The 23864-nt window shown below is 27.4% G+C and overlaps 4 protein-coding genes across 10 annotated transcripts; 2 read left to right on the top strand and 2 right to left on the bottom strand.

Annotated features, from left to right (window-relative positions):
• Positions 1-3568: 3568 nt before the first annotated feature.
• Positions 3569-7290, top strand: LOC129611790 (N-terminal kinase-like protein). Of its 2 annotated transcripts, none has more exons than XM_055525102.1 (12): positions 3569-4177; positions 4242-4371; positions 4438-4661; positions 4730-5056; positions 5110-5188; positions 5244-5465; positions 5521-5941; positions 5995-6159; positions 6226-6371; positions 6531-6659; positions 6713-6944; positions 7000-7290. In XM_055525102.1, exons 1-12 carry the CDS (start codon positions 3930-3932, stop codon positions 7125-7127), a joined length of 2451 nt encoding a protein of 816 aa, XP_055381077.1. In that variant the 5' UTR covers positions 3569-3929; the 3' UTR covers positions 7128-7290. The 2 variants fall into 2 exon arrangements, with proteins under 2 accessions (XP_055381077.1, XP_055381076.1); XM_055525101.1 differs by having other exon boundaries at positions 6226-6395.
• Positions 7291-9411: 2121 nt separating this feature from the next.
• Positions 9412-14514, bottom strand: LOC129611698 (probable glucosamine 6-phosphate N-acetyltransferase). Of its 5 annotated transcripts, none has more exons than XM_055524969.1 (6): positions 14382-14514; positions 14174-14287; positions 11527-11740; positions 10828-10955; positions 10703-10764; positions 9412-10603 (listed from the first exon to the last, which is right to left on the bottom strand). In XM_055524969.1, exons 2-6 carry the CDS (start codon positions 14225-14227, stop codon positions 10402-10404), a joined length of 660 nt encoding a protein of 219 aa, XP_055380944.1. In that variant the 5' UTR covers positions 14228-14287; positions 14382-14514; the 3' UTR covers positions 9412-10401. The 5 variants fall into 5 exon arrangements, with proteins under 5 accessions (XP_055380944.1, XP_055380945.1, XP_055380947.1 ...); XM_055524972.1 differs by lacking the exon at positions 14174-14287 and adding an exon at positions 14049-14107 and having other exon boundaries at positions 9413-10603; positions 14382-14500; XM_055524971.1 differs by lacking the exon at positions 14382-14514 and adding an exon at positions 14049-14107 and having other exon boundaries at positions 9413-10603.
• A 1114-nt stretch (positions 14515-15628) lies between these two features.
• LOC129611789 (complex I intermediate-associated protein 30, mitochondrial) lies at positions 15629-16997 on the top strand. The gene is made up of 4 exons (XM_055525100.1): positions 15629-16144; positions 16202-16419; positions 16496-16681; positions 16752-16997. The coding sequence occupies exons 1-4, from the start codon at positions 15853-15855 to the stop codon at positions 16980-16982; spliced, it is 927 nt and encodes a 308-aa protein (XP_055381075.1). The 5' UTR covers positions 15629-15852; the 3' UTR covers positions 16983-16997.
• Positions 16998-17078: 81 nt separating this feature from the next.
• LOC129611788 (probable cardiolipin synthase (CMP-forming)) lies at positions 17079-18597 on the bottom strand. Of its 2 annotated transcripts, XM_055525098.1 has the most exons (3): positions 17803-18597; positions 17275-17742; positions 17079-17216 (listed from the first exon to the last, which is right to left on the bottom strand). In XM_055525098.1, the coding sequence occupies exons 1-2, from the start codon at positions 18271-18273 to the stop codon at positions 17275-17277; spliced, it is 939 nt and encodes a 312-aa protein (XP_055381073.1). In that variant the 5' UTR covers positions 18274-18597; the 3' UTR covers positions 17079-17216. The 2 variants fall into 2 exon arrangements, with proteins under 2 accessions (XP_055381073.1, XP_055381072.1); XM_055525097.1 differs by lacking the exon at positions 17079-17216 and having other exon boundaries at positions 17234-17742.
• Positions 18598-23864: the final 5267 nt, after the last annotated feature.

Genomic DNA, 23864 nt, shown 5'->3' with positions numbered 1-23864 from the left:
GCAAAATCAGAGCCAAAATACAAAAAGAGGAGCCGGGGACACAAATTTTCAAATCGGAGCCAAACGGCAGCCTTGCTTGCAACTGATTTCTTTTTATACAAAACGAAACTAATAAAAAGACGCTTTGAAGAAGAGAACGGGTCAGAGGCGGTTAAATTGTTTACAAACTAACCGTTTTTGCAAAAAAAACGAGCCTCCACTTTAAATATTCTACTTTCTATGAGAAATATTCTTATGGAGTGTAGACATACTAATTAATATTTTGATACTTAATTATACTTAAATAATTGCCAAGACTGTTATTTATTATTTAAATATAGCTAATCTATATTTGGTTTGTTTATACAGCCAAGGAAATTTTGGCTTTTTATGTTTCGCTTATTGTTTTTCTGTATATTATAAATCTCGTATGGTGCTGTAATTTTTATTGTAACTACAAGTTTGTAAATTATGATATTAATACCCTTATTATGATCGGCGAAGCAAATGGTTAGGCGAGTCGAATGGACTAGGCGAATCGAATGATATTTTAAATTATGATGGGCGAATGCTTTCAGTCGCCAAATTAAAAATGTTGCTGTCGCAAGACAAGCCTGCCGAAAATAATAAGGTTAAAGCCACACATATTTATATTGCTTTTGCTTTTTTGCAAAAAGAGTTAAATTTTTCTATCCTTTAGCAATTACGGATACGATTGCAATTTGTAGAATTATACGGATACGGATTACAATTTGTAGAATTTTATAAACTTACTTTAGGGATAGATTTTAGTTTAGATTTTTTCATTATATCACTATAAATGCTATGTTATCCAATAAAAAAAAATACTTATGCATTATTTTGATTTTTGGTTTCATTCGCCAAGTTTGTCGATAGATTTGACAGCTCATTCGCCTAAAATTCGCGAATTCGCTAATCATAATACCAAAAATTCATATTCGCCAAAAATTTCATTCGCTTTGCCGATCATAATAAGGACCTAAATAAAGAAAAGAGGATTATTAAAAAGAATTTTTTGTTATTCATAATTTACAAATCAAAGCTTTTTACCGAATAGTAGAACACAGCAGCGTACGCAAACGAAAGGGAGGCAAAAGCTCCTTTCTGAGTCCAAACAACAGCCCTGGTCAGACGACTGAGAATAAGTTGTGTGTATTATGTGGTAAAAATTACAACTTATATGTGTATATGTATATACACCCTTATATAAATACCCCAAAACAAAATATGTATGTTTATAAACGACATTACTATACATATTATATTATAAGGTATTTAAAGATATACATACATATATGCGATTGGAGAATGCAAATGTTTTTCAATACGCAGTTATTTTGCTGTCGCCGTTGCTGTTCATATCATTACTTACGTAGTAATATACACACATATGTATGTACGATAGTGTCAGTTAACATACACAATTAAAAAAAAAAATAAACAAATATATAAGTTTGTATGTACATATGTACTTATGTAAATATAAAAATAATCCTACAATATTTCGACATTCGAAAGGCAATTTTGTTTGTTTAATGCTTAGCCAAAGTATATTGTTTAATATTTTTAAACCATAACTGATATCGTGTTTTTAAATTTAAAAAATTGATGTCTGAGGTCATTTTTAATCCCAAGTTAAAAAAAGCTCCCTATATTTAGTCTTCATCTTTCAGTATGTACCAACACTACTTCTACCCATTGGTGCAATCATTTACGTCCTCTTAATAATGTAATAATTTGTATAGGAAATATTTATGTTTTCTCTGGCTAGGAAAAATGAGAGAATAGAAATGTTAAACAAGGTTGCCATATTGGTAAGTGTTCTGCCAAAAGTTGTAACTATAGTAACTTACTAAGTGCATATAGTAAAAGTGGTAACTTGATAACTTCTTATTTAGTTTGGTAAATTTTTTTCATAGCTTCTCAAATTCTTAATACATACTGATATTCTTAAATTAGCGTTATTTTTTTTAAACAGAACAAACAAAAGTATTGTTTGCATATCCGAGTAGAGCTCTTAACCGAACCCGTTTAATTGCACAAATAAAAACAACTAAGCGGATTTTAACAATGCTTAAGACTTTTTCAAAATACTGAAGTAAAAACGTATTTATAACGTTTTTTACTTTTTATTTGATAAATTTTTCGAATTAAATGTATAAAACAAAAATTAAATATGTAAAACAAAAATTAAATATATAAAAAACAATTAAATTTTATGTAGGTAAAAAAAAATTTTAAATGACTTTATTGTTAAATTTTATTCGACGTATTTGCATACAATTTATTTTAAAAAAATAAATTGTACTTTGAAGAATATTTTTTTGTTTGGTAGACAGCAAAGCGATTAATTTTAGAACAAATTGAGAAAAATGTGCTGAAAAATTGATGCACTTAAAAGATTTGCGCAGTTATTACCGACCGATTTACGCAATTAACCGATTTTTTTGACATTGAATGTAATGGAGAAAGTAAAGGCTCTAAAAAAGTTCACTCAATTAAACGAGGAATGCAGTTAAGCGGAAGCAGCTAAACGGATACTGTGTAATGAAAATAACACTTTTCTTTTCTGTGGATTAATAAAGAAAAAAATGTTAACAAACATCGTTGGCAAAATCATTGCAAATGGAAGTTTCATTTGTCAAAAAAAGTCCGCTGAAGTTGAGAGAAAATTTTCTAATTTAAACAAAATGAATTAATCAATTAATCATTATATAATATGATATCTTGATTAAAGTTCTATATTCAAAGAGAAAGTAAATACCCGTTTAACCTCACCATGTTTGATCAGCGCAGGCTATTTACTGACCGTACATACATATATGTCGAGTTTCTCTATGGTAAGGTATAAACTCAGATTTTGGAAAGATGTTGGAATGATGCCTGTCTGTTGATTGTCGATCTGCCGACCTGTGTATGTAATACAAGCGTTTATTTCACGTTTTGAGCAGAATTTGATGAACATTTGGTTTTAATAAAAACCTATAATTTTGTGGGAAATGACCGTAAATCTTTCCCACAGTTTGCTAATTTTTTAATTAAAAATCATTTCATTTTTTCGATTTTAACTAAAAAAGGGGAAACTTTGTGGTTAAAAACTATTATTTGTTTTAGCTTGAAGCGACTGTAAACCATAATTTTTTCCTTTTTAATAAAAAAATATTATGATAAATTTGTGGTATTTCAGTGTAAAAGAATGGTAGATTTGTGGGAAACTTCGAAGTATCTGTACGTAAATTTTATTTAAAACAACCATTGAAAGCGTGAGTAGTTACTATCACAAACTTATAATTGTTTTGCATTAAAATCAATTGCTTAAAATGTTAATTTTGTTAAACATAACTATTAAACCAATAAATAAATAAAATAAAATCAACAAAATTATATAAATCAAAGAAGATTAGAATTTTATGCGACCGTAAAGGGATGCCAATGGCACATCAAAAACATATTGTGAATTGTTCTGCAGCAATATTTTCTAAAATTTATTTATAAACTTATGTCTGTTATGTACTTCTCTTTAATATAAAATAGTTGTCAAAAAGTTCTTATAGAATCTTCTGTGGAGATAAGAAGAAAAAAAAATAAACATCAATATGATATAAAATAATTTTTATTTATAAAAAAACGATCTAAAATAAATATTAAAATATATAAATAAACTAGAAAAACAAATTTTAAACTAATGTTTGTATTTTGCATAAATTTTCACACTAAAACGAAAAACAGTTTAAGTTTACAAAATTTTGCCAACAACATCATTTGGCTGTCAAAAGTGAAAGAAAGTATTTTCGTAAAAAATAGCAAATATTAATATAAAATAGTAATTTAAAGAATTATTCAATATATAATATTTTTATTAAAAAATTAGTCTACTACTTTAATTATTAAACTATTTCAAAATATTTACCAAACGGGCAAAAAACATTATGTGGTCGTTTTTTTCTCGCGACTCCAGTAATCAATTTCCATATGAAATAGGTGAAGTCATTCAAGGATTTGAAATACGTTCTATTTGGAGTTTACACAAAGGTAAGCGTAAAACTACCAATGAAGAAGTAACAATATTTGTATATGATATTAAAAGTGGATCAGAATCTAAGTTAGATTTAGCAAAATCTGCATTAAAACGCTTAAAAACCTTACGTCATCCTAGTATATTGCAATATTTGGATAGGTAAATAATGTTTTGCATAATTAAACTAAAATAGTAATTGGTACATATTGCGCTCTTTTCAAAGTCTGGAAACAGATAAAGTGATATACGTGGCAACCGAGGCTGTCGAACCTTTAGGTACATATATTACAAAATTAGCATCAGAAGGACCACAAAAAGATTTATATTTGACATGGGGAATTTTCCAAACGACTGTAAGTTTTGCGATCAAAAGTATGATAAAAATTTAATATTTTTATTTTGTCCAATTTTATTCTTAGAGAGCCCTATCTTTTTTAAATAATGACGGCAATTTAAGGCACAACAATGTGTCTGTTTGGTCAGTTTTTGTAAATTCATCCGGAGAGTGGAAGTTAGGGGGTCTAGAATATGTATCTTCGGCAGATGGGAACCCGATGCCACCAATGAAAATACCCCCTTCGCTAGAAATTTATGATCCTCCGGAAAAAAACGATCCTTCTAAATTAAAATCTTCAACTAAGTGGTACTTTTGCTTTATTTGATTAAAATAATAATAACCAAATATGAATTTCTGATTAAAATTTTTTTAAGTTCAACGGATATGTGGGGCTTAGGATGTTTGGTTTGGGAAGCTTTTAATGGACCATTAAAAATGCGTAGTAATCTTAAGGAATTAGATCAAATACCGAAATCGCTAACTCCGTTATATTGCGAACTAGTGGGTGCCGTACCAACAAATCGACCGAATCCTGCGGATATAATAACAAGATGCCGCAAACCTGGGGGATTTTTTAAAAATGATTTAGTAGACTCATTATTGTTTTTAGAAGAAATTCAAATCAAAGATAAAGCTGAGAAAAATAGATTTTTTAGTGGACTTTGCAGTCATTTAGACAACTTTCCAGAAAATGTGTGCAAGTAAGAATATAAAGTAAACATCTACATTTTTATTCTATATTTTTCAATTATAGACATAAAATACTTCCACAACTTATAAATGCTTATGAATATGGTGATGCAGGATCAGCAGTTTTAGCTCCAATGTTTAAGGTATTAAATGATTACACATCTACTATAAGAGTAATTAATATTTTATTTATTTTAGCTTGGAAGATTGTTAGATGAAATAGAATATCAAAAGAAAATAGTTCCATGTGTTGTTAAGTTATTTAGTTCAACTGATCGTGTTACCCGTTCTAGACTTTTACAACAATTAGAGCTTTTTATTGCGCACTTACAACCTCAAACGGTTAACGAACAAATATTTCCACAAGTAGCACACGGGTTTTTAGACACAAATGCGACTATTCGAGAGCAAACTGTTAAAGTATTGATATGTGCAGATAACTTTTTTTTCGTATTCACTTTAAATTTTTTTTTAGTCAATAATTCACTTAGCACCAAAACTAAATTACAACAATTTAAATGTAGAAGTTTTGCGACATTTTGCTAGGTTGCAAGCTCGCGATGATCAAGGTGGAATTAGAACGAATACCACAGTTTGTTTAGGTAAAATAGCCCCACACTTACATCCACAAGTTCGACAAAGAGTTTTGGTATCTGCATTTATACGTGCAATGCGCGATCCATTTCCTCCGGCTAGAGTAGCTGGAATATTGGCTTTAGCTGCCACTCAGCAATATTTTTTATTAAGCGAAGTAGCAAATCGTGTTTTGCCAGCATTATGCTCGCTAACAGTTGACTCAGAAAAGTCAGTGCGAGATCCTGCTTTTAAAACTATTAGAGGTTTTTTAGGTAAATTAGAAAAAGTTTCTGAAGATCCCAGTCTGAGAGAAACAATGGGTAAGTCGATAACGTTTTCTTTATTATGTCAATAAGCATTAAAAACATTTTAGAGGCTGATGTTCATACTGCAACACCCTCTATAGGTAATGCAGCTGCAACTTGGGCTGGTTGGGCTGTTACCGCAGTTACAGCCAAATTCTACCGAAGTCAAAGTGATTCTTCTAGACCAAGACCTCCATTAACTGGAAAAAACCTCTCAAAGCCAGCTTCTTTAGGTATAATAGATTTTAGTATGACCCTATAAAGTTTTCTTTTAGTTAAAGTTATTTTCGTAACATTAGAGCAACCTTCTAGCAGTAGCTTATCAACAACAACTTCTAGCGTTACCTCAATGACATCTTTAGAACATGAAAGTAATGATACTTCAGCCTCAGCCAGTGATTACGGAGCTGACAATTGGGATAACGAAAATTGGGGTGAAATGGATGTAAGAGTTCTATTTTTCGCAAATGTAAATAACAGTTTGTTAGGATATTGAAACACGTATTAATATATATATTTGTTTTTTCTTCCATTTTTTATTTGTTTTGTTCTCCGTATTTGGTTTTAATTTTTTTTTATGTTTACATAAAAATTTTTTTTATAGACATCACAAGATCCGAGTAGTCCGCTGGCTGGAACTTCAAACAATGGACAAATGATGACAACCAGTGCTTTAAATGATATTAGGGACGGATGGGATAACGAAGAATGGGGAAGTCTGGAGGAAGAGCCCGTATTAAACTTATAAATTTACTTTAGCAGTTATAAAATTCTCTAATTTTTTAGAATGAAGAACAGGAACAAGAACAAGATGATCGACCAATTAATCAAGATGAACAGAACATTCATTATAATCAACAAAATGAAACAATAAATCGGCCTAACGATTTACCAAGCTTAACTAATTGTAATAATATAAGTCCAGTCAGTGATACCCATATTAACAATACGAATGCTAATTGGAATAGTGATTCATGGGCTGATGGAGAGTTTGAGCCAATAGATGAGCCTTTAACTGGTAGGACATTAGTGATCTATAATGTAGCTAGTATATATGTAATATTATTTTAAAGGTAATCCTAAACTAGATGAAGCACGACGTAAACGTGAAGAAAAAAAACTGCAAAGACAACGTGAGTTAGAAGCTCGTCGTGCACAAAGAGCAACAGGTCCAATGAAATTGGGCGCAAAAAAGCTTTAAAATTTAAATTAAGAAAAAATATTCATATTCTTATCATTTAGATATTAAACAACTAAAATATTATTAAAAATGAAAACATTTTAAAAAATCTATGAAATTATGTAATTAAAACCTAGGCAAATTAGAATCTATTCAATCATTATTAAAATTTAATAAAATTGATTACTATAATAAACAAAAAAGTTTTTGGCAGTTTTATATTAATTAAGTAGTTATAAAATTGTTTGGATCGTTCTATGTACATACATATGTACATTTTTAAAACACAAGCATATTTTGAACATAGAAAAACATAATTATTTTAGAAAGGTTGTATTGATTTTATACAATTTTTATTAATAACCACATTGCAATACACCCTTATTCCACGAGGGCCTGGTTTAAGAAAAGAAATATACATATGTGCATATTTAATGAAAAAAAATATTGGCAATTATGAATTTAATTAGATTGATATTTTAATTTTTTAGAATAATATAAAAATGAAAAAGTTTATAATTGATTTGCAAAAAACGAAATTTTAGTAAAATAAAAGATATAACCGGTAGAGTATCATCCTCCAAAAAACGAGACGACGAAAGACTCAAGTAATATTGCAGGAATTCACCATCAACTTTTTACCGACCGCATTGCATACAATGAGGTTACGTGACGGCAACAAATTTTGCTTATATAGTTTTCGGAGGGAACGCACTTCTCCCTATTAGGGAAGCGTAAATAAACTACTTTTAGAGAGGTGTCGGTCTATCTGCCTGTGTGCACGCATGTATCTCAAGTTTGGCTAAACCGATTTTCTTGAATTTTATAGGTGTTTGTTTTTGCTCTGTCTGTAACTGGAGTAGTTTCCAGGGAATTCGGATAGCACAAAGCGAAAACCTACTAAGAACCAAATTTACATTTTTCTAGGTAAACTAAAAGCATACTAACACTCTAAAAATTGGCAAGTGTTTAAAAGCCATTTTTATAATCTCGGCTAAGGATAAATTGAAGATACATGAAAGATGCGGTGTCTACAAAATCAATTGTAATAATTGCGATAAATTTTACATAGGACAAACGAAGAGACCCGTTACAACAAGACTTAAGGAACATTTAAGTGAAATTAAAACGTGCAAGGAGGCGGTTTAACCGGATCACACAATCACGGAAGATAACTTAAAGGTATTAAAAGAGGTAAAAGGAAAACACAGGAAAGTTTTAAGGTTTAAAACAGGTATAAATTTAGTTTGTAAATAACAAAAAAAAAAAAAATAAATAATCAAATTCTAGATTAAGTCAGGTATAATATTCCTAATTTTAATAGATTTCAATTTTTATTGTTTGTTGTCTTAATTAGAAGAAAATCAGCTTTGATAAAGTACGTATGTAGCGCACGAAATATATTAGCAAAAAATAAAAAAAGTATTTTATTCCGAATAAAAGGAAGTTTTCTTTTCATACCAATAAAAAACAAAAGAATTATATTTCGGAAAAATTATCAACCATTGAAAAAAAATTTTTTGAAAGATTATGTAAGTTTTGGTTTAGGTAAGTTAGATTCTTGCATAGGTTCATGGTTCCTCTTAAAATTTTTTGGATTCAGAAAAAATTTCAAATCTAAAATACTATAAAAAAATGTGGTAAAGTTCTTATCTAGAGGATTTTTGATAAATCGGACATTGAAAGTTCTAAATCAAATCTTAAAAAGCTTTTCGCAACTAATTAAAAATCTGCAGAAACTGAATATTTAACTTTTGCAGATTTGTAACATACTCGATAATACCTCAATTTTCTTCAACATTTTTCTATTATGCTCTTTTTTAATTTATAATATTTTTGCAGTAGTTTTAAAAGAACTTAAAAAATTCCTTCGCAGCTGAGTTCCTTTGAATATTTTATGTTATATGAAGACCAAAGTTTTACTGAATAAACGAAAATCACCTACTTGTTCTTATCAGTTCTGCACGAGATATGATAGAAATGTTAAAATTTAATAAATAATATTGAATATGCATAAATATAATAATATTGAATATGAATAAATATTGTTGTACATATGCATATAAGTATGTTTTTATTTATGTATCTGATATTTGTTAAATTTTTGTGGAGGCGTAGCATTGTACAATTATTTTTTTTTATAATGTAGTTTTTCAAAAATAACATGAGTATAAGAAAAAATTTAGAATTTTGTTGTATTAATTTGTAAAAAGTTCAGTTAAATTATATACAAAATATATAGTGCATATTTATTTATTACATATTTACTTCTTAGTACAACTTATTTACATGCGTAAATAATAAATGTAAATGTAATTTATATACAAAAATATCTATATATGTATATAGATATACTATTAAATTTACCTATATATGTATGTATGTATGTATATATAAATTGAAATTAAATACTATGTAATAATTGAATTTATCTACATAAGTTTAATTGATTTTGTCATTAATTTGAATTTCGAATAAGTATCCAATCACCAATAATTATTAAAAAATTAGGTTTTTTATTTTACTTGAAATACTTTTTTAAAATTTTTATGATTTTAAATTGTAATAACTAATAAGTAATTGTTTATTTTTAAAATTATAATGTTTAATATTGAAATTATTACATATTTATAAACTTATAAATTTGAATTACATTTTTTTAGAAATCTTAAGTACATAAGTAGAAATGTTTATTTATAGAAGGGACAGTTACTTTGTTCCTGAATTTATATTTTCTAATAATGGGATCACTGATAAAAGGACATGAAACCATAATAAATTTTGATTTAAACACAAATAACAAGTAACTTTAATTTACATATTTCTAAATAATGACTGAAAATAAACTCAAATATGTATGTAAAAATCCATATGGAAATCTTAAATATTGTAATACATATTCTAAATAATATTAAAAAAATATTCATCTAGTGTGTTTTGAAAATTAAGTCAAATCAAAGGCGCCAATGATAAATGTATCAGCTCTGTCAATTATAATCATTTAAGTGATATTTTTCTTATACGATCACTTTGATTCAATCAAAAATAAAATTGAAAAAAAAAAACCAAATGGCAAAACTTGGGTTATTGGAAACGCCAAAAAAAAATGGAAGCAATCATGTATGTAGATACATAATATTTCCAATTAAATTTCAATGATTCTTGGATACAAAAATCATGTAGTTAATTGATGGTAATTTAGTCTCTTGATTTTGGAATTTGGTTTTAATATTAAAAATGTTGCGTTTGTTTTTCAGTTTTATAATTTTGATTTGACAGGGCTGATGGCTAATTGTCATGATATCTGTTCGCTGCTGGTTGTCCGATTCAACTGAACTTTTCCTGTATCATCATATCTTATGGTCATCGAATTTGAGTTCCCAGGCTCACATGCATAACCAAGTGAATTGTAAAACGGTATTAACTTGTCTTTGCAGTCCAAAGTCATTTTATAACATCCAAGGTGCTGTGCCAATAGAGTCACAGTAACTACAATTCTTTAGCACATGAATAAAAAAACAAAACATATCAATATTTTTAAACCCATTTCAACAACCAAAAGTTTAAAATAAATTGAATCTAAAGACCACACTTACAATTTTCCTAATTGTTTTCCACGATAAGTGTCATTTACTACGACGTCTTCTAATCGACCACGCTGTAGATTATTTAAAAATAAAAAATTTAGTTAAAAACAAATATCAATTATGTATGCACTTACAATACCGCAATCGTGGATAAATTTATGTTCAATTATTAGAGATGCCGCTCCAATAATTCGATTTATTCTTGTATCTTCAATCACCGTCACATAATAATCTCCATTCGCTCGCATTTGAGCAAATTTATCTAAAAATATAAAAACAAATAAAGAATATTTAGATAACAGAAGATAATAGTTTAATTACAATTAAAGCGGAAATTATAATTAAATAGGAAATAAAATGGCAAGTCAGTAAATCTTATCACAACTCTTTTTTTTACTTTGTTCAAATATGCACGTGGCAATTTATGTATATTCAAAATTTGTTATAAAGGGCATGGTATGAAATCGGTTTACACAATTTCTCCCTAAAAATATATTCATTTATGTTTCACATAAAAATGTATTTTATATCTCTCAAAAATAACGTAGTGACTGTAAATTTTTCAAAATTTAAAAAAATTTAAATTTTTAGCTAATATGTACATATGCATGTATATACGAGTATGAAAGCACACGATATTTTTTTTCTGAAGACCAAAAGGGACACAACATTGTTTTCGCTTCACATATTTTAGATATATATGTATGTATGTATGTACATATGTATTAACTACCTACACATATTCGAACGAAATAATTTTACTTTTTGCATATTTAATTACATACTTTTTTGGAATCCCAAAAAAAAAATTATAAATAAGAAACAAAACTTACTAAGAAATTTTGATTTGTTAATATCACCAACTGAAGTTAACTGAGAAAGTAACTGCAAAAATCCTCGTTCGTAGTCACCATCTTGCAGCGGCCTTACTAGTAGCCACTTCTCACCTGGATCTGCAGCTGATATAAAAGGCTTGAATACTGCAGGAGACTTGCGGAAATCTAAATGTAACAGCAAACTTCGGTCATACAAAGCTATTTCTGAGGGCTAGAAAAACGTGAAAAATTTGTTAAGTTATTTATTAGTGTTGTTTTTTATAATATGTGGATAGATTTTCACTAATAATATGAAAATTAGTTTTTGATTTTAAAATTTGATATATGTAACTACATATGAATTTCAAATTACTTTAACAATAACCATTATGCCAACCAGTCAAAATGGTAGATTACGTTCAACTAAACTTTATATTTTCTTACACATAACAGCAAAACATGAAAATACATAAATACATACTTATGTATGCATATGTAAATAAATAAGAAAAAAGACCAGGAAAATAACTGAATAGCTAAAAGAAAACTCGTTCTTTGCAATAATGTTTTGTAGTTGTTATACTAGACTCACTTGGCCAGTAACTCATAAACTTTGTTTAATTGCGGCTCACCAAATATCTTTTAAATGTACATGTGTACACACATTTTAATTATATTTGAACATCTACTTTTTTGTAATACCTTATTTGTATTTTTTAAATCGTCCATTACAATCGTCTTTCAATTTTTTTTATGGTCTTGCACGTCTGACAGAATGTTTTTGTTATGTCAAGTTTTTGCATAAATCTAAAAGGTAACCTTATTCATTCACTAATTTTTCAAATATCGACATACATACATTAAGTACACTTATAGAAAAATTGTACTTAATTTATGTATGTATCGACCTAATGATAAATTCAACAATACCATGATAAAAACCTTTAAAGTTTGTATAAAGTTTTTTTTTGTTTTTTGAAGTCTTATTAATTTTCACACTGGCTTTATGCATTTATTTTTGATTCTGGCTGCATTGGATGTTGCTTCCCACTAATAAGCAACAACTTAGGTTTCAGCAGTCAAATATAATTATTATGGTCTTGCAATTATTTTGTATTTTCTACTTAATTTTTACAGATATCTGCTTTAAATCATACTTGCTTACATAGTGTCGTGTTCTTTCTGAATGTTTATGCTGGCTGTTCGTCTTTTATGTAATATTTCTCGCCTCAGTATAAAAAAATCAACATATTGAATACTCGTTACCTGATGAGATATGGTTGACAACGTAAAGCAAATTTAAGTTTTCAATTTTTTTTCAAAATTTCCATTTTGAAAATATCTATTTTAGAATCTTGAAAACAAAGTAGTACATTGTAGCGAGTTTACCGATCCTACTTTAACGAAACTTTACATACACACATATATGTATGTATATTTTGTGCTTGATCGTCGTTTATACTTAAAAAATCATTAATTATTTTTGTAAATTTGATTTACATATAAAAGGGTGTCTCCTCTCAACGTGCTCTGCTATGTGCCATTGTATAGACAAATGAGTAGACAAAACTTTTGTATGGAGATCATGTTCACAGCTCAACAGGTTACGTTTAGAAGTTACGTCACATAGAAAATTAACTTTTTTTAAAATTTCAAATTTTTCGAATTTTAAAGACATGTGATTTCGAAATCTGAACAGAATGTAAATAATGTAGATATTCAAAAGAAAGCCCTTATTCTGAGGTTTCCAAATCATATTTAATAATCGCATGTCTTGCACAGTAAACTTAACATTTCAAAAAGTAAAAATATCAGTTGAAATTAATTTTAAGTCCCTGTAACTCTGATTCTGTAGTGCTGTAGTGTAGTAAGTTTTGTCTACTCATGAGGGAATATACAATGGTATATAGTAGTGCACTTTTTAACGAGACACAATGTATAAATATTATGCATTTATACTTTCACTACAATTTGTTATATTAATTATAATCTGTTTCAAGTAAAACAACACTGTTGAGTGGTATAAACAAGTAGATTTTGTTTCAACTTTATCTAAAGTAACAGGTTTTTCAACTTAGCCTTAAAATAATTTAATTATAAATCCAAATAAATAGGTACATTATATACGTTCACATTATTAAAATAAAATATTTTAATATTGATATTACTTTCTTATGATTGATGATTAATAAGCATGGAAAACAGGTATAATTGTATTGCCCAAATTAATTCCTTTTCACCCAATTCCGGTAAGTGCTATAAAATCAAATTAAAATTTCTAAGTAAATTATTGTGGAATAAACATATTTAGATAAGGTACATAGCATGTACATTATATATACATACATACATATAGTGCTTTACCTTGAATTATAAATTCTTTTGAAACAAACTTTAAATTTATAAAGGAAACTTTGGGAGCAACGAGATATGAAATAATTACTACCTACGCTAAAGGATTGTCAATGCACTAAAATCTTGTATTTTTCGTTGAACATTTTTGTTTAAAAATAGTATGTATTTATAAATTTAATACTAACCTTTTCCAAATTTCCGGTCATTTGGGTAAAATTTGAACCGTTAACTTTAGAATCACTAACTAGTACGTTTAATAAAAAAAAAGTTTTGAAAAACAGATTTTTTGTAATATAGAATAAACATTTACCTTTACATAATTAAAGGGCCGATTATGAATTCGTAATAAATCGAAATATTTCATTTTCAAAATTTAAGAACGTAAACCTATGTTTTAAAATTTGTTCCTTGCAGTCGCCATAATCTACAATTGAAATATTTTGGTACTAAACAAATAGAAACAAATAGAAACTCATAATTGGCCCTTAAATCTACATACATACCAACTACATACATACCAATTTCCTTTCAGAGTTTAATTCAAAAATTTAAAATTAGAATAGAGCAACTAATATTACATAATAATTAATATTATAACGTTATAATATTGGAGTTTCCAAAAAACATGTTCAGATCAGATTAAAATGTTTGCTTTATATATACTATACTAATTCAATATAATTATTATGTATATAATAATAATTATTTGTGTCATCTGAATTGACATTGGCTCTAGTTACATTTGTCAGCATTAGTGATGGGGAATCAACATTTACCCACTATCGAATATTATTATACGAACTGTTACAAAAAAGTTTTTTAATTTTCATTTGTTTTGGCTTGTTTGTGTTGTCTGTCAAAAAAAAAGTGTTGCGCAAAATTTATGATTCTCACCGTTAGGACAAGATCAATTTTTTTTAAACTTTTAGCTATGAAAAGTTGAATCTTTCTTATTTTATTGGAATAGCATTTTCAAGAATTCATTTTACAAATTTATTAATATTTGTAAAATAAATTGTTTTCTTGTTTAGAATTTAATTTTTTTAGTAAAACAAAAAAGTTTTACCATCAAGTAATATTTACAATTAACTTTATTTGAAAATATTTATGATTTTCCAGATCATGGTGTTATGATTACTTTTAAAATAAATCAAGCTCACGTGTCTAACGGATTCAAATTTGGAAATATTGTTGGAATAGAATCCTTTCTTCAAAATGAGAACCAGAAAACTTTGGTTGATAAATATTTTCGTAACTGCGAATTTAAGCTATTAATATTTTGAATTTTATTCTATTAACATTTTCCTTTAAACTGTCTGTTGAAGGTTTTAATTTTTTAAGCTCCAAATAATTTAAGTAATATTAAAAAACTTTGTTCCTATGTACTTATTATAATATAATTTATGTAAAGAAAATTTTTGTTAATCTATATACATACATACATAGCGCATTAATTCTATTCTAAATATTTAACTTTTTCAAATATTTTACTTTTGAATTATTTTAGTATATTAATTTCAATTCAGTTTTTTTTATTTAGATTTTGATTTTCACAAAACATTTACTCAAGAGCCATGAAAAAAATATAAATATTGACGAAAAAAATGTCACTATAAAATTGTAGCATTTTTTAAGAGGAAAAATTGCTTTCAGCGGGAAAGTTTGCCAGGGGAAACTAAAAATGGGAACTCAGCCGTTTGTCAAGTTTGTGCGAAAAATATTTTGTGTACTGTCAGTCTAGATTAAATTAGTACATTATGTAAACAAGATTTTTTTCACGAATTTCTCTCTGATGACCACATTTGTTCAATTATAAATGTTATACAACTGACTTTGTAAATTATTAGATTAATACATAATTATGTCAAAAAATATTTTTGTTTTATCAATTACCAAAATTCAAGAACCAGACACAAGGCAATAATTGGAATTAGTGATATGTTTAGGTTTTAATTTTATTTTTGAATTAATACATTAAATTTGAAGGAGATGTTATGTTGTTCAGCTTCTAAATTTAGCATTTGCACATTTAATACAATCTTAAAAGTGGGTCCAAATGATTTATTTGCTAGTCAAAATTTGAAAAACTTTAATCTGAATCTTATTCGTACAACGTTCTGGGAAAGCAATAAAAAAAGTGGCTATCAAAAGCCAATTAAATTTCCATCAAAAAAGAAACAGATAATTGATGGCTTCAAGGAGTTAAAAAATGAAATTTCACTTTGGAAAAAGGAAGTGAGAGAAAAGTTTGAGGGCGACCCAGTCTTGGTTTATAGACCAGGTGCTTTAACAACTCAAAATTTTAAATATTTCGAATTTTTACTTTTTTGAATTTTAGGGGAAGTGGACGTTGCTTTTCAATTTAACGACCAACAAGACATTGATAAATGGGTGGTTACGACTGATAAAGATCATAATGAAGGTAAGAGCTCTGCAACCTTAGAACGGAATTCAGCTGGAGCAGGGCATTTTTACGGTTATTTGGACTCGCAGTTTCTTAAAGATGGCAAAATAAAACGTACGGGATACGCTAACATAAGAACAATTAGAGTGATGGTAATTAAAAATTTGCATTTTTATTTGCATTTTTTTCAAGTGAAAATGAATAATAAGTTATTTATTACCTCTTGAGCGTTCTTTTAAAAGAGAAGTAACATATGACTGGACGCAGTATAATACACTGGTGCTAAAAGTTAGAGGAGATGGTAGAAATTACTTGATTAACCTTCACACTGAAGGATATTTTGATTTGCTTTGGAATGATATTTATCATTATGTGCTATATACCAGAGGTGGCCCACATTGGCAAATTTCTAAAGTAAAAATTACCAATGCATTTGTTTCTATTTTTGTTATTACAGGAGTACAATTGAAATTTCAAATTTCAGATACCATTTTCGAAGTTTTTCTTGGCTTCTAAAGGAAGAGTTCAAGATCGTCAAGGAGCCATACCATTGAACTGCGTTACGCATATTGGTTTTTCAGTTGGCGCAAAAGGCGGTTGTGATGGTCCATTTAGTTTGGAGGTTGGTTATATTGGATTAGAATATGATCCAAATCATAGAGAAACTTTTGCGTATGAGATGTATAGAACACCAAAATACATTGTTGCAACGTAAAATTAAATTAGTCTTTTTTTTTCAATTAAACGACTGAGTTTACCATGATGCTTTATTATTTATAGAATATTTTACCAATTTTTTGGCCATTATTTCTGGAAATTCATTCTGGGTTTGCAAATGTATAAGAGGTATCCAGGTAGAGGTATCCAGAACTGCCAAAAATTTGTTTAGATCGTTTTTTGTATCTACAACTTTACAACGAATATCTTTATACGAATTTGTAATTTTGAGCTGAAATTTAAAAAATTCAAAAAGCGTTCTCAATTGTTCAACTTTAGCATTTATGTACTCAGGATTGGGATTTTTTCAAAATTTTAAATGTGTTTTTATTAGTCAAGTAGCTGATTGCTGCTGCTGCTGTTGTTGCGCCTGTCAAATACCACAGTCCTTGCAGGCTAATATGGTCGGCATAATTCCAAATGGGAGCGCCTAAACTAAATCCGATTGTAAGTAATTGCACGACAGTATTTACTTTACTGATAAATGTTGGCTCTAATTGCGCAGTAACTTGTGTTGCATCAAAATATCTCAATAAAGTCCGGGGAGAAGGCAGGCTAATATATCGAATTATGAAGCCAGCAGTAATTAAGATAATGTCTCTAGTTATCATAATGCCTGATAACCATATTGGTAACAAATTGCAATATCCCATTGATATAGCTAAGGAGCCTATTAAAAGTTTATCAGCCAAAGGATCTAAGAATGAACCAAATTTACTAGCTTGTTGAGGCCAGTTTCTAGCTATTTGTCCATCGAGCTATAAAAAAATGTAATTTTGTAACATAAGCTACTAGAATTTAAATTTATTTTTGAATACCAAATCGGTAAGGGCAGCAATGCTTAAGAGACCCATTGCAAGCTTATAGTCCTCTTGCACAATTATTACAAGACCCAGATAAGGTGCCAAAATTGCTCTGCCTATAGTTAATGCGTTTGGTATAGTGAATATGTTTTCCTTTTCTATTACTTCTTCTACTTTTTTTTTTACTTCACGCCTTTTCTTTTTTATGTCCATAACTAAGGCATCTTTTTTTTTACTTAAACTCCTCCGTTTTTCGTCCAGCACATCTTTTATCACCTCTTGGCTTTTTAAAGTTTGGATATTAATAGCCTGCTTTTTTATGTCATTGCTCGTACCATCATTGCTGCAAAGCTTATAGTTTTGATGGTGGATGGTTACTGGCAGTAGAACTACTTTAATATCTTGTTTTATTAGGTTGGAGCTACGGGCTAACTTTACCAACTTTGTCGGATGACATGATGAACCAAAAATTTTAATTGCTAACATGTTTAGCACAAAAAAGGATTTTGTAAATGATAATTAACCTGAATCGAATATACATACACAGATAAATTCTTTATATATAGAAAAAATCTTACCTAAGGATAAATAAGTGCGTATTTTTTATCTTCTTACTCAACACTCAATTACTTGTTAGTTTAAATCAATAACAAGACTTTCTTAAATTGGATATTGAGTTTCATTTGTAATTTCTGTTAGGTCGTATAAAAAGTAAGCATTGTGAAGTAAAATGTCATTTGGAAATACATAACTATCTACTAACTATAATATATATCAAAAAGAACTAAAACTGCTTTGACAAAACAACAATATAAATGTCTGAACAGTGGAAACTACTTTTTTTATTGCATTAGCTTAAGTATTTGATGTAGGTCTTGACATTACAAAAAATGTATTTCTGTCAGCCGTAATGTAGGTACATTTAACGAAGGCAAAGTAACATTTCGAAATTATGATATTTTTCTTGTTAGACAAAAGATTAAAACAATGTTTTTCTGCTTTTAATTTTGAGTTTGAATTGCAACTTATTGACTAATTTGAGCTGTAAATTTCAAAATATTAACCTGAAACACCAGTTTTTGTTACATTCAGACAGGTTTATCGTCATACAAAAAACGTACTTTTTTTATCCATCATTCCAATTCATATTAATGGTAAGCTGTGTTTATACGACGTCTTCTGCATTTTGTTTACAATTGTTCAGCCCGAGGTAAGTCAATAATAGTAATGAAAAGCTTTCAAGATAAAAATATAACGTACTGTTTGTGTATATGCATGACAAAATCTAAGGTGCTGTTTATATATACGATAAAATCCAAGATTAAATTGGAGATCAACTCTGATGACTGTTCACAATATCAGATTGAAATTATCTGACAACGCTCAAACTGAACGTCAGAATTTATCGATTTTGTTACGAAAATTATAGCTACAACAAAAGTCAATCGATCGTTGTCCCAAAAAAAAATTGTTATTTTCTTTTCAAAAAATTTGACTGTAAATCTGATGTGATAGAGAACGTTCTACTATTTAATTACCGTCGGGCAAAATCTGACGTGAAATAATGTTTACATTAGAGTCCGATTAAATTTTAGATACTGCCGTACATATATCTAAAGAGTACCTTAGAACGGTCAAAGAAAAAAATCCATGATCTTTTTTACGATCAGAATCTGAGATGGAAATCTGCGTGCTCGATAAAAATTTTCTGATTTCAAAGGGATCATGCAATAATTTGATAATTTAAATTTAGAAAAATATTAAATTATAGAATCACCTATACCATAATTACGTAATTAATTAGTATCTCTTAATTGTAATTTGTGAAATAGCTGGCTGAATAGTTTAGTAAACAGCACGGTACGACAATTAATTTTGCCGTACCATTATTAGGTAAATCAATTAAATTAGTAAGACTAGTGACAGTAACAATTTAGAAATACTAAAAGGAAGGAGCATCTTTGCTTCCTTCAAGCTTACACCTTTTTACATGCTCCGAGCATTATCACGCTGAAATTAACATAAAAAAAATAAAAAATTATAAAATATTTAATAATAAGTGTTAAAAAAAGAAAAATTTAAGAGATTATAGAGACTGTTTTAGAGTCATTAAAATTTATAATGTTATTAATATTGTTCAGTCAAATTGTCAAACAAAACTGATAATAAAGAATTTTTTTAACAAAATATGTTAATTTTCGAATGTAATAAAATATTGTGATATTAAAATACTTTTAGTATACTTTAAGTACACTTTTTATAAAATAACTTTATTCAAAGAGAAAAAAAATAATGAGTTTTGTTTAAATTTGGTTTTTTTACAGATATCTAAATTTAAAAAAAAATTTTGAAATATTTTTTCGTTTTTACTTAAAAAAAAATTTTCAACATATCCTTCTTACAAATTGCACATATTTTATATATGTATTATACGCTCCTGTTACGATTTTTACAATGCTCGGAGCAAACAAAGAGACAACTAGAAATATTTGGCTTCATTGTTTTTTCAAGATGTTCCTTGATTTAGTATTTATAATCTGTTGTATGACACGATCAATCGAATTTAAAAGAAAAATAGAAACGAAACGAAGGCACCAAATCGGAATACTTCGGATTTGGGACTTGCTAGATATAAAGATATTATTATAGTCGCCTGAATAATGTTTTTTTTTTTGTAAACGATAAAAAACGATGTTCATTTTGGTTACATTTTCCTCATAATTATATCGAAGCGATCTATTGCCTAAAATATTAATTGCTCACTGGTCTACAAACGAAATGAAAACAAGAAGAAAAACAAAATTAAATATACATACATACGTAATATTATGTATGTATGTAAGTTAAACAAAAAAAATAAATTAAAAATAACGAAGGAAAGATTTTCAAAACTGCAAATACGTACCTAAAAAGCGCACATAATGTAACCGAAAATCATAATTTAACGGAAGTTGATCTTGACAATCTTGGAAGTTGATTATGATTAATATTTTTTATTTGTTAGCTAAACTACACTATTTGAGCAAGTTTATCAAGAAGAATTATTAATGCACGTTTAGTTTACAATATTTTGTATTTATTTGTGTTCAATTTTTAAGACTCTAATAACAATTAATATATTTTGATATTTTGAATTTAGAAACTTTTATGGAAATTTTGTCTTTGTAAAGAGGTTTTATTACTGTATTTTTTTTTTACCTTTTTTTAGGTTTAAGTTAGGCATTTCTTTATTTAGGTGTAAAAAATATAATTAACAGTTTACTTTTAAATAATGAATGTTTATGTGTGAAAAGATGTATATAAATGTATAATATTTTTAAACTTGGTTAAACCTACATATGTACGTATTAAACATTTACTGATTTTTGATTTAAAATTATTTAACAAACAATTCTTTTTAAATTTTTGAAACTGAACAATAATTTATTTTCCGAATCATATAGCTACTTTTATTTTGATAATTTTATTTTAAAGTATGAGTTGTGGCTTAAAATATAATATTGCTTTAATATTTTATAACTACTAATATATATTGTTAAATAATTTTACTAGATACAATGTATATCTGTATGCTTATTGCGCGATTGATTTTTCGTTTGAAGTTCTAGCAGCATACGTATAAAATTTATTCATATTTATGCTAGCATGTTTTTGCAATTAAAAATAAAATAATCTAATTAATTATAATTGTAAAATTTAATTTTTGAATACTCAAACTACTACATAAAAAATATTTAATAAGTTTTTAAAAATTTCATACCACGGTTGCTACAAAACTTTCGACTCATGAACTCACTCATGTTTTAAATTTGACTCATGTTCAATTTAAAATTCATTACAAAAAACACATGAAAGTTTCAAATTTGACCGCAAGAGTTTAGTTAGGTGTTTGTATGGTGTGTGTTGCAAATTTTTCACATACTGTGGTGAAGTTGATGGCGAAAAAATTTTTTTTTCACCATTCTCCCATTTAAATTTTTTTTTCAAAATTACAAAATTTTGAGGTGAAAATTAAAAAAAATACTTCTTTTTAAAACCGCGTCCGGGAGTTCAAAATTGTGTGTCACGGCAAATTTAACATAGTGTGGTGGTTAAATGTAAAACATTTGACAACTTTAAATTAACAACATTATGGTGAATTTTGTGTTTTACGACGTTGGTTTCAAAGCAATTTCCCAGATGTATCTTGCATCTCATAGATACATAATTTTTAGCATAAAATTTTATATCTTGATTTGGAATATAAAATGTAATTTTTGCTTTAAATATATTTAATTTTAACTTCAGTTAAAATATTATTATTTAGACATCTCTTAGGCCATACATATTCTATTAAATATGTATGTATGTAAACTTTGTGCGTCCCTTTTATAATGTTTGCTTTTTCATTATTATTTTTTACTTAAAATAGTTTTATATTTCATATACATATGTATATTACTTCTACATATACATATATATGTACATATTGTATAAAGCACTCATGTTTTTAAATATTTATTTTAACTTATTATAACTACTTAAAAAATTCCAATTAAATAAAATTAATTCAGTTTTAACTTCTTAAATTTTTCTGTAAACAAAAATAAAATGTTTATTTTGTCACAAATTTTTACATTACAAATTGGAAGAGTCCAAATGTTTCACGAATTGCCTTTGCATTATGTATCTCTTCTCTATTGATAGGTCAATTGATATGACGGTAATGTAAGGTTGTAGGCGAACAAATCGATCTCTGTAACGTCATGAATGTATAACGGTACAGGAAATTTTTGTAATATTTTCTTGCGATGATGACTTATATTATGAAAGGACCCTTAAAAATAAAATTTATAAAATTTTTACATCTATAGTTTTCTACTAGAAGCTAATTTTTTCCTACTTTAATTTTGATAAAACAGTCCAAGTTTTTGTCTCTAATAGTTTTAATGACATATGAAAGTTTTTAAGTATTTCCCGAATATTAACAGATATCAAGTTTTTATGGCTATATAAATTTTATATTTTAAGGTTCCCTATGTCATATATTGAAGTTCGCACTACCTATGTTACAATGCAAGTTTCAAAAACAATAATAGTAATGAATTGATTTGTCGACTTAGTCACATTCTGCTACCTGTAACTTATACATACATGTCATACATACATGTAAGTGTGTCGATGTACATATGTATATGTATTAGGATCATGTTTCATAAAACAAAAATATTTTTTTTTCTAATCTTGTAATTTGAAACTTCGATTTTCTCAATTTTATTAGCTTTTATTGTTGGAAATAATAAAATTATGTTTAGAAGTTTACGTTTCTGACATAAATTTACTTAAATTTTCTCCAATTCATATGTACGTATGTTATAGAATTGCACGTTAGTACTTTTAATAGTATTATTAAAACTGAAATTAAGATTATGCAATTGAGTTAATGCGTGCTAATTAACAAAGGTAAAAAATTTTACATTTATGATCAATGTGACGTTCAAGGCGCTAAAAATATGGAGTAAATTTTATGAAACCACATGCATGCATTACCGACGCACATGTCATATTAATGTGTTAAAAGTTAACTACATACATATAGATTAATTTTTTTTTATTTCAAAATTTGAAAATTTAAAATTTATAATATGTGCAAAAATTATTGCTATAATTGGTTTGAAATAAACAAAATTAAGACCAAAACAATTTTTAAATAACTAATGAATTTCATTTCAAATTTTTTTACAAATTATTTCTAAAATCTACATATCAATTAAATTTTGTTCCGCTTTACAAGAAATATATGTGTGCATATTATGTACATTAAAAAATTTACATAGAAAAATACATTACAATTTAGTTTCATATTGCATAGTTTTTTCTAAAGTATTTCTAAAATTTACCCTTTTGTACAACCAATGCTTGTTTTACTTTCTTTTAATAGAAAATTCTTTAAAGCATACAAAGCTCCTCAAAATTATTAGAAGTTTTTAATTTGGAAACTACAAAGTTTAAAGAAATTTTATCTATATAAATTTAAAAATTTTTTGTAATAATTTTATTTTTTGTTGCTCTTATCTATTATACAATAAGGTACAGTG

Source organism: Condylostylus longicornis, unplaced genomic scaffold (assembly GCF_029603195.1).
Source record: "Condylostylus longicornis isolate FDR11 unplaced genomic scaffold, ASM2960319v2 ptg000055l, whole genome shotgun sequence".
NCBI lineage: Eukaryota > Metazoa > Arthropoda > Insecta > Diptera > Dolichopodidae > Condylostylus > Condylostylus longicornis.
This window is presented reverse-complemented; position numbering and strand designations above follow the sequence as displayed.

Coding starts and splice junctions, on each gene's coding strand:
- LOC129611789 (XM_055525100.1), top strand. CDS start 15,853: ATGTTATGTTGTTCAGCTTCTAAATTTAGCATTTGCACATTTAATACA. Junction 16,145..16,201: donor AGTCTTGGTTTATAGACCAG/GTGCTTTAACAA, acceptor TTTGAATTTTAG/GGGAAGTGGACGTTGCTTTT. Junction 16,420..16,495: donor TAAGAACAATTAGAGTGATG/GTAATTAAAAAT, acceptor TTACCTCTTGAG/CGTTCTTTTAAAAGAGAAGT.
- LOC129611698 (XM_055524969.1), bottom strand. CDS start 14,227: ATGAAATATTTCGATTTATTACGAATTCATAATCGGCCCTTTAATTAT. Junction 10,956..11,526: donor TAACAAATCAAAATTTCTTA/GTAAGTTTTGTT, acceptor TTATATTTTTAG/ATAAATTTGCTCAAATGCGA. Junction 10,604..10,702: donor GGAAAACAATTAGGAAAATT/GTAAGTGTGGTC, acceptor CATGTGCTAAAG/AATTGTAGTTACTGTGACTC.
- LOC129611788 (XM_055525098.1), bottom strand. CDS start 18,273: ATGTTAGCAATTAAAATTTTTGGTTCATCATGTCATCCGACAAAGTTG. Junction 17,743..17,802: donor TTGCTGCCCTTACCGATTTG/GTATTCAAAAAT, acceptor ATTTTTTTATAG/CTCGATGGACAAATAGCTAG.
- LOC129611790 (XM_055525101.1), top strand. CDS start 3,930: ATGTGGTCGTTTTTTTCTCGCGACTCCAGTAATCAATTTCCATATGAA. Junction 4,178..4,241: donor ATATTGCAATATTTGGATAG/GTAAATAATGTT, acceptor CTCTTTTCAAAG/TCTGGAAACAGATAAAGTGA. Junction 5,466..5,520: donor TTCGAGAGCAAACTGTTAAA/GTATTGATATGT, acceptor ATTTTTTTTTAG/TCAATAATTCACTTAGCACC.